This window comes from Rhamphochromis sp. 'chilingali' (genome assembly GCF_963969265.1).
Source record: "Rhamphochromis sp. 'chilingali' genome assembly, chromosome: 21".
Taxonomy (NCBI): domain Eukaryota; kingdom Metazoa; phylum Chordata; class Actinopteri; order Cichliformes; family Cichlidae; genus Rhamphochromis; species Rhamphochromis sp. 'chilingali'.
In genome coordinates, this window is record NC_137949.1 from 10,470,586 (window position 1) to 10,480,701 (window position 10,116).

General features: G+C 39.5%; 1 protein-coding gene across 1 annotated transcript; it reads right to left on the bottom strand.

Moving 5' to 3' along the window:
• Positions 1 to 203: 203 nt before the first annotated feature.
• Positions 204 to 1,784, bottom strand: LOC308389050 (uncharacterized protein). The gene is made up of 5 exons (XM_080870180.1): positions 1,743 to 1,784; positions 1,498 to 1,610; positions 1,133 to 1,290; positions 917 to 1,049; positions 204 to 843 (listed from the first exon to the last, which is right to left on the bottom strand). Exons 1-5 carry the CDS (start codon positions 1,762 to 1,764, stop codon positions 364 to 366), a joined length of 906 nt encoding a protein of 301 aa, XP_080726306.1. The 5' UTR covers positions 1,765 to 1,784; the 3' UTR covers positions 204 to 363.
• Positions 1,785 to 10,116: the final 8,332 nt, after the last annotated feature.

The following is a 10,116-nucleotide window of genomic DNA, read 5'->3' on the forward strand; positions in this document are numbered from 1 at the left end:
CAGGATGTTACAACATAAAAACAACTTAGTTGCATAGTTTCAAATTGAGGATGGTCTCATTTGTGATTCGTATAATGTTTTACTCTGTTTTTATCAATGGCTTGTTACATTTTTCATTCCATTCCAGCTTCCTGATTACTGCCTAGTTTTCTTGCTATGCATTTTCAATTAAAATGAAGAATACCAGATACATGTGTTACTCTTTATTTTCAGGAACAGTTTGTCCAAAACATTTTATTTTTTCAAATCAAAAATTAATATAATTTAAGAATTTATCTGAATATATTTACAAAGTTACAATGACAAAAAATGTACAATTTCCAAATAGTTTTAAAATTAACTATAAACATTTGGACTGATAAATTACTCATGCTGATATGAATTCAAAGCTGCGATAAAATATGGGGTAAAAAAAACTTCCCGGTAGAACGTTTCCAACGCTTCAATGTTAACAGCCCAAGTTTGTTCTCTATCCACATGCAAGATGAAAAAGTCACATGGAGTCCAAACAATAAAGTGACAGCTTTTCGCCCCTGTGAGATAGAGGTTGCCCTGGATCTGATGCCAGTAGTTGTGATTCTTTTTTAATACCAGGGAACCACTTGCCTCATCCAGCTGTAGGAAAAAGTCCTTACTTTCTGCAGCCTCCAATACAGTTTTGGCTCTGGCTGACCATGGGCATTTCACCTCAATGATGCACTCATTAGAGACAGTCCCATCTGGAGAACCACCAAGCAGGCCACTGTTAGATAAAAACAGTCCCCTCTCCTTGATAGCTGCACCAGTACAGTCAGTGTACAACTGCTTGGCCTTTGGCTCATGAAGGATCCCCCAATCACATGCCTTTGGGGATGAAAATACAACTTAGTCATAAAGGAATTCTTAGATGCACAGACCCTTTTTACTAACAACTTACTTTAGATCCTTCTGTCAGGTTGTACTGTCCAAGCAGAGTCTTAAATAAGGAAGGGGGGTATGAGCGCCGCTGGACTGCACTCAGGACCAAACCGAAGTTGCTGGCTGTGATTCTCTTCTTGCGATATGCTGACCTTTGATAAAGAAACACAAATTAAGAGACACAGTTAACTAAAATTTCCTACTTAACAGAATTAATTTCAAAGCACTTTCTTACCACAATGCATTCTTCGTTTGCCCAACTGTTGCTTCCTCAATCTGTTTCTTCTCTTCGTCAGACACAGCCAGTGATGCCAAGAGATAACGAGCCTTGTCTTCTGCTTGGGGAAATCCCAGGTTCCTCAGCACTTCATCAAATGTCTTGGCTGGTTTAGCCTAGATTTAAAGCAAAAGGATTTTAAAGGTTTTAATGGAACCAAGAAATTTTGACCACAGAATAGACAAAGTCAGGTACAGAGTATATAAAATACATGTAAAAAATAAAGTGGGGACAGTGGAAGCAAACAGTCTGCTGTATGTAGTTTACAAGAGTTTACATACATGTACAATTTATACCACATGTTAAAGTAAATATCAAAGTACCTGAGAGCATTCAGGACTCAAAATCCAACCCATCCCAGTAAAACGTTGCAATTTCGATAGGGATGCCACTGCCCATTCCTTGTCCTCCTGGGAGACAGGTCTTTCGATTCCAGCTGAAAAAAAAAAAGCTTTTAGTAATCTGTATAAATAATAATTTTAGCATATAAAACATAATGCTTTTTAAAAAGTTAAGAAAATAATTATTATAATTAATTCAAAGGACAAATTTTAAATAAATAACTGACCTTGTGTTGTTGAGGGTGTCATCACAGACACTCTCTTGGCAGTAATTTCTTCTGCTTTGCATGATTTTACCCTCTTCCACACACATTCTTCTCCACCCAAATCAACAATGCCGCCATATGATGGCACTTATCATTGCCAATCGGGCACTCACAGGAGCTGAACCTGACTGACTGACCCTCAACATGCACCTACATTGAAAGAAAGTTAATGCTTACCCTAAACATTCTAACAAACACTTGCAGCGCTGCTCTGTGTACTGGTACTAGGCTAACATTACTAACTCTCCAAAACCTCCATGTTATGTAGATTTTCATCTTCGTTTACTTCCACTGTTATAGCATTGCTGTACATGTGTGTGCTTTATGAAATACATCAGAATACAGAATATCTCATGTTTAATCGTCGGCTAGCTAGCTTACTCCTAGCTCACCTCAACATTGTAAATCTTCTTTTTCATGGATGCCTGGACACTTCCCTTTATAATTCCGCCTGGGAGAACTGTTACACTGACCACTTTACTAGAGTTGAAGGAATTAAGACCCTTTTTAACCCTAATTGGTACTTCGCTAAAGAAGGAGGTAATCGTGAACAAAGTCACTGGCTCCGCCATCGTTGTTTCTTGAGGAGCACTTAGACCCGGAAATACCTGCAACGTCATCCGTGACGTCTGACTGAACAACCGGATAAGAAGTGGAGGAGCCCATCACCATTTTGAGACTTGCTGTGACCCTCTTCATGCATGTCTCCCCATCCGGATGGCTTATGCTCATAAGTGTTGAATTGTATGGAAATAAAGGATTGTTGATTGAGCATTTATACACAGTATTGTCCTTCCTTCAGCCCAAAGATTAAAAGAATTGGGAGATTTTAACACTCCTCAACATGTCTTAAAGTTCTCCAGAGGCCTGCTAATGAACTAATCATTTGATTCAGGTGTGCTGACCCAGGGCGTGTTATCCAAAACCACCAGGACACCAGGCCTTGGTACCTGGTACCTGGAGTTCCCCACCCCTGCTTTGACTAGTAATGATTTCATGAACTTCTTTACAAATAAAATGTAACCATTACTGAAAAAAATCCCAATTTTAATAACTGCTGATTTTAGACTTTCTCTCTGATCTTTCTGAGTTAACTTCAATAATCACTTCCTCCAAACCATCAACGTGTCTTTTAGACCCCATTCCTACAAAACTGCTCAAAGAAGTCCTGCCATTAATTAATTCTTCGATCTTAAATATGATCAACCTATCTCTAATAATCAGCTATGTACCACAGGCCTTCAAGCTGGCTGTAGTTAAACCTTTACTCAAAAAGCATCTCTAGACCCAGCAGTCTTAGCTAATTATAGGCCAATCTCCAACCTTCCTTTCATATCAAACATCCCTGAAAGAGTAGTTGTCAAACAGCTAACAGATCATCTGCAGAGGAATGGTTTATTTGAAGAGTTTCAGTCAGGTTTCAGAGCTCATCACAGCACAGAAACAGCTTTAGTGAAGGTTACAAATGATCTTCTTATGGCCTCTGACAGTGGACTCATCTCTGTGCTTGTCCTGCTAGACCTCAGTGCAGCGTTCGATACTGTCGACCATAATATCCTATTAGAGCGATTAGAACATGCTGTAGGTATTACAGGTACTGCACTGCAGTGGTTTGTATCATATCTGTCTAATAGACTCCAATTTGTGCATGTAAATGGAGAGTCCTCTTCACACACTGAGGTTAATTATGGAGTTCCAAGGGTTCAGTGCTAGGACCAATTCTGTTTACATTATACATGCTTCCCCTAGGCAGTATCATTAAAAGACATAGCATACATTTACACTGCTATGCAGATGACACCCAGCTCTATCTACCCATGAAGCCAGATAACACACACCAATTAGTTAAACTGCAGGAATGTCTTAAAGACATAAAGACCTGGATGACCGCTAACTTTCTGCTTCTTAATTCAGATTAAACTGAGGTTATTGTACTCGGCCCTGAAAATCTTAGAAATATGGTATCTAAGCAGATTCTTACTCTGGATGGCATTACCTTGGCCTCCAGTAACGCTGTGAGGAACCTTGGAGTCATTTTTGACCAAGATATTTTGCTCCACTCACTTCAGACTTCAGGCCAACATAATGTGACTTTGTTATTTTGAGCAGTGGGGTTTTTTTCCTCAATCTGACTTTTTAATTTAGTTCATATGCATCTATCAATATACTTCTTAGTCAGCAAGGTGCTGCTGATGTCCTGATGACAGCTTCATCAGCTGCATGATCGATCCAGTCTGTGCATCAAGTCCTCTCCTGCACGTTCTGCTGAATATTTATTATTCACCATGAATGACATGGAGCATCTGAATGTTTTAAGACAAACTCATAAAAAATATGTGAACCAATAAAATGTTATCAACAATGATGTAGATAAAAATTATAAATCATACATACCGGTATATCATTTGTGTTGCAGTTCCTCACTGTGATCACTGGAGGGCAGTGACCACTCCTCACAATCTAGTCTCTGTGCTACACACTTCTACATGTTACATTACCCCATACAGTCTGCATCAAAAGAGGTTATTATGCTGAAAGCTACAAATGATAACATAGAAACTCCACCAGCTGATTCAGCCCAAAGTGCTGAAGTTAACAAAGAATTAGAAAACAGCATCACATCAATTCTGTAGTTCTACATTTGTCACAGTCTGGCGAGGGCAGACTGTATGAATTGAAAAAGGACCCAAAATGCAGACTCCAAGGAACAGGGAACAAAACTTGAATGTTAACAAAAAGCGAGCCGTTTAATATGGCTGGAAAAAAAGGTACAAACAAAGGGCAAGGCAAACTGAAGCAAAAGTAACACAAACCTAAACTGGGAAATCTAAACAAACAATAAGAAAAACCTAGACAAGAAACTTGGAAGCATGGCATAGGAAACATGGCGTGGACAACAGACGACCTGACAATCACACACTGAAAACAGAGGACTTAAATACACAGGAGGTGATTAGGGGAAGTGGAGACACATGAGGAAACAGCTGGCACACATGAACATAATGACGTCACAGTGGGAGAGTAAAACTGAACATGATGAACACAGAACACCAGACCTCTTCACAATAAAACAGGAAACATAATGAGACATAGACATGACAACCCGAACTTGACAACGTAAGACACAGACATGAAACGCATGAAGAGCAGGGGAGATTTAACATGGTTGGAAACACGAGGGGAAAATAATAACTAGAAACACTTAGGCATAATAATACAAACTTGATAACATAAGACACGCAGCATGAAACACGAAGGGTGAGGGGAAGCTTAAATACAGGGGAAGAAAACACAAGGAGTCTAATAACCAAATGAACTTAGATAACCTAATGAACAAAATAAACTCAAACTTAAAACGCTGGGTCAAAAGACCCAGGACCATGACAACATTATATTTTGTCTAAATTAGGGGTGTCAAACTAATTTTACATCACAGGCCACATACGGTCCACTTTGACCTTACAGTTTTTTCTGAATGCTTAAACCCTAACTGTGATTATTGTAGCACAATTTCTAAAACTATTCATACTTATAGCAAAACCACTCACTGAGTTTGCAAAACTAAAAGCACAAAAACTGCTTTGCACTCAGTTTGCAATTTTGTAACACACACTTTGCAAAACTGTTGGCACAATTCACTGCACAACACTCAATTACCAAATTTCCAACACACTCCTAGCAAAATTATACACATGTGTGGCTATCATTAACACTATTTTGCCAACTGTCTGGCACACTTTCACATGCGAAAACTGTATTAGATAATTAGTCCACTTTGCAATCAGCCTAAGCACTATAAACAGGCCACAGGTAAGCTGTCTATGTGGAGTACAATGGAAGGAGCAGTAAGAGTGAGAAGTAGAGGAGGCCGAGGAAGAGGACGTGGAGGTGAAGAAGTAGGATGAAGAGGACGACAAGGACAAGGAGGACCAAGAGGAGGACGAGGAGGGGGGAGAGAAGGATGAGGAGGGGGGATAGGAAGGGTAAGAAGAGTAAGAAATAGAATTGCTGATGACATCAGAGCTACAATAGTGGACCATGTAATCAACCGTGGAATGACCCTGAGGGTAGCTGGCCAACGGGTCCAGCCTAACTCGAGCCGCTACACTGTAGCAAGTACCATAAGGACATCTTGAAATGAGAATCGGTTAGTACAGTCACTTCGCACAAAGATTTGTAGCACTGCCATATGCCAATGAGAAACACACCAATACCATTGATGTAAAAATACTGAAATTGTTACTTTACAGAATTGCTAGATGACCAGATGCTGGGGGCAGAGGCAGCATGTTCACTGCAGACCAAGTAACCCATATAGTCATTATGGCGATTGCAAATAATCCTATACTTGGAAATAAACACTTGTGTTTGTTTTGATGTGTGTGAATAAACACCAGTACTTGAAGGTTGGATCCCTCTATGCTTATGGATCTATGACAGAAGTATGAGCTCAAACTGACATAGCCTATTGTGCACAGAGAAAGCAAAAGCCAGATGTGTTTTGTATTCATACCATCAGTGTGCAGTTGGCGCATTGTGTGCTTAGTAGATGATGGCTTGTGTGTATGGTTTGATACGGAAACACCATTTTTACGAAGGTGTGAAGAGTTAATCTAGCTGTGTTTGCTTTTGCAAGGGAACTACAATGTTTTGATGATTGGGTGACAGGTTCTCTTATTTGTGTGAAGAGTTTTGCAAAATTAGCCAATAGTTACAAAAAATGTGCTTAAGCAATCAGAAAAAACTGTAAGTGGGCCGGACCAGTGAAACGTTCTGTCAGTGTGAAGAAGTCACAGACTGAACTGTTTTTCTACAAGATGAAGAAAAATGAAATCTGTCAGCACGACTCTCTGGACTGAAACTGTAAGAAACAAAACTACAGAAAGCTCTGCTCACTGCCCACACTATCCTTTTTATGTTTCTTGTTTGAAGTCTGCAAAAAATTGAATTGTTTATTGCTTAATTACTGTGCATAGTATGAATGGGTGGCATGGTGGTTAGCACTGTTGCCGCACAGCAAGAAGGTCCTGAGTTCAATTCCAACATCAGGCCGGGGTCTTTCTGTGTGGAGTTTGCATGTTCTCCCCGTGTTTGCGTGGGTTCCCTCCGGGTACTCCGGCTTCCTCCCACCGTCCAAAGACATGCAGCTTGTGGGGATAGGTTAATTGGATAATCCAAATTGTCACTAGGTGTGAATGTGCGAATGAATGTGAGTGTGAATGGTTGTCTGTCCCTGTGTGTTGGCCCTGCGACAGACTGGCGACCTGTCCGGGGTGTACCCCGCCTCTCGCCCTATGACAGCTGGGATGGGCTCCAGCGCCCCCTGCGACCCTGAAAAGGATAAGCGGAAGTGAATGGATGGATGGAGTACGAATGGCCATAAGGGAGGGTTTTGTTTTATTTTCTTTATCAGTAGAAAAAGCTGTAAAACTTGTGAAAATATAGTTAAGTCCAAAATATCTGTGTGTGCTTGTTTGTGGTGAGCAGCAGATCAGAGAATTATAATAATTATAATTTATAATTATTATAAACAGCTTCACGCTCACATCCAGCCCAGTGAGACTCATTCAGTCACTGACCGTGACTCTTGGTTACATGCACACATTTCTGTATCTCTGCCTTTCAAAAACACTTACATATAGTTTATCTAATATTCACTGAACTGTACGTTTGGTCTTTTTCAAGAAAACAATTTTTATTCAGTGTTTTCATAAAAGTCTTGTTTTTATGGATTTACTGCTACCAGTGAAGTTTGCCACATTTTGTCTTCCACAGTGGGAAATGGCTGAAATTAAAACTGGGATCACTTTATCCTCCTAATATTATACAATTTTTTTTTAAATGCACTCAGCTTTTCACTGAAGCACAGACAGATGCTCATTTTACGTTTTTACTTGTTTCTTCATGTTTTCCTGACACACTTTAAATTATTTAAATCTGACTTCTGTCTCTCTGTGTACCTGGCCTGTACCACTACACTCGCTGTCTTGAAATTTATTTATTTATTTAATTTATTTATTTATTAAATGTATTTATTTACTGACACTAAGATCACATTTGTTGCTGTATTGACGCGATGAAGAGGAAAGATTGAGTGTGTGAAGCTGGGAGAGGTTGCTGTTGTTTCTGCTCTGATCAGAGGAAATGAACAATGCTATGAAGCTCTTTTGTATACAGCAGCTTTAAATGCATCACTGAGTCACACTGTCGGTTACTTACTGCTTCACATCCAAAGCCTTTCAAACACTTTCTTTATGTTGGACGTCAGACTTTCTTTGTGCTTGTTGATGCTGGAAGTGGCAAACAGCAGAGCATCTCTCTGGACCTCAGGAAGTTCTCTCTCTAGGTTCTCATGTAGGAGAGAGAAGTCGTTGGATGGAAATCTCTGAGTGCTGTTGTTATAAAAGAGACACAACATGATTCAGAGTTTAACTTTATCATCAAGAAGCAGCAGTTAAAAAATGTTAATATAAAGTTTGTTGCATGTGTGTAATGAAACATAAAGACAACTACAAATGATCCCGCACACATCGCTGCAGCTCAAAGATCAGACGTTACCCAGAATCTGTAGTTTGCATGTAGATCACTCTGAAACCAATCGAGCAGTGGGACTTGTGTTGTTTCTAGGGGTGAAAGTGCAATAAGGAAATGACACTTGTCACAATATAAATAATGATCTGTTTGCTTTCTTCCACTTATCCAGTTCAGGGTCTCAGGCTGGCTGGTGTGTCGAGGGGGTGTTGGAGCCTATTCCTGTCGTAGGGTGAAAGGTGGGGTGCACCCCAGGCAGGCTAGTCTACCACAGAGCTACCACAGAAAGACTCAGTCTCTGGACTGCAGGAAGAAGACATGGAAAAACCAACCACACACACCAGACCTGTGGTTAGCCAAGTGCAAGCCTCCTGCTGTGATGGAAAGATTGGCAGTCTGCAGAGACTCCCTGCAAGGAACATCAGAGGAATGTTAGCATCCTCAAAGAGCTTAGTGAGGACAGGAATATTTAGATTTTCACCTGACCATTTCCATTTTTTCCTAAAGAATATGAACGTTTCATTTGAGATTAATGTGCCTTTAACCTGACCCCGTCAGAATGCAGTATTATTAAAATTGTTATTTATCTGTACATTAAATAAATAATGTTGCATAGCAGGCAGATGAGCTGAGACCTCCATACTGATAAAAGGTTACAGGCCCTCAGAGCACACAGGGATGTTTCTGCTGATTCTTCTCTCGTACTCCCTGTTATTGTCCTCTGAAGTTTGAAGTAACCACGTTACTATATGGTCCATTTTACTGGGCCATACCTGTAATTATGCAGTGATGCTGGGACCTGGAAGAAAGGAGGACATGTGTACACAGCAGGAAACTGTCAGGCCAAGAAACTGAGAAACTAAAAAAAATGAACATTTTGTAAATAAAACCTCATTACAAGCACACTGAGTGTCTCAGGTCCTTAATGGGGTCACAATAACAAATTATGTTTTTTACTTTAATATTTGAGAGACACAATAGTTTTAAGTAAAAACAGACCGGAAGGCATTATAGCATATGTACATTTTATTTGAATGATTTTGAGGATTTCAGCTTTTGAAGTTTTTACAATGAATATTAAATCAGTGATAGTGCACTTTTTCATTTAGATTATTATGATTATTATTATGATTATTATTACTACTATTATTATTACTATTATTACTACTACTGTCACAGTGTATGCTTTTAGGAAGAATGTCAGTTTGTTATGAATGTTGGAAATGTTATTCAGGGAGGGCAGATTGTGTTTTTTTTTTTTGTTGGTGTTGTGATCCTGTTTTATGAAAAACAAGGACGGTAAAATGAAGACATGTTTGTGCTTCAACAAACAAGAACGTAATGAATCTAATCTGACTCTGTGGATCGCATGTAAAGAACCCCTCATAACTAATCAATAGATTTTTTTTTTTTTTTTGAATTTCATCAGGGTGTGAATAATGACTTTTCCCCACATGGTGGTCAATACAAGTGCTACATTTCTCATCTGTTCCTCTGACATGTTACTGTCCACATTGTTGTCCTGACACCTCCATCCATGACTGCATCAGGTATGTTTACTATCACTCTCCACTTTCTGTGTTTGATATCAGCAGGGAGTGATGAGCTCACAGCCAACAGCTGCTGTAATGAATTAATCCAAACATCAGTCTGGCTGAAAGGTAAAGATGATGTGAAAAACTGCTATTGGAGTTGTTATTTGAAGTAAACAGTGAAAGTTAGCTGTCAGGTTAAATAAACACTAAGTGAACACTACAGTTTTCTCCAGCAGAGGGCGCAGTGTGTTAAGAGATTTAGCTCTGCT

Coding starts and splice junctions, on each gene's coding strand:
- LOC308389050 (XM_080870180.1), bottom strand. CDS start 1,764: ATGACACCCTCAACAACACAAG. Junction 1,291..1,497: donor TGAGTCCTGAATGCTCTCAG/GTACTTTGATAT, acceptor CTTTAAATCTAG/GCTAAACCAGCCAAGACATT. Junction 844..916: donor ACCTGACAGAAGGATCTAAA/GTAAGTTGTTAG, acceptor TCATCCCCAAAG/GCATGTGATTGGGGGATCCT.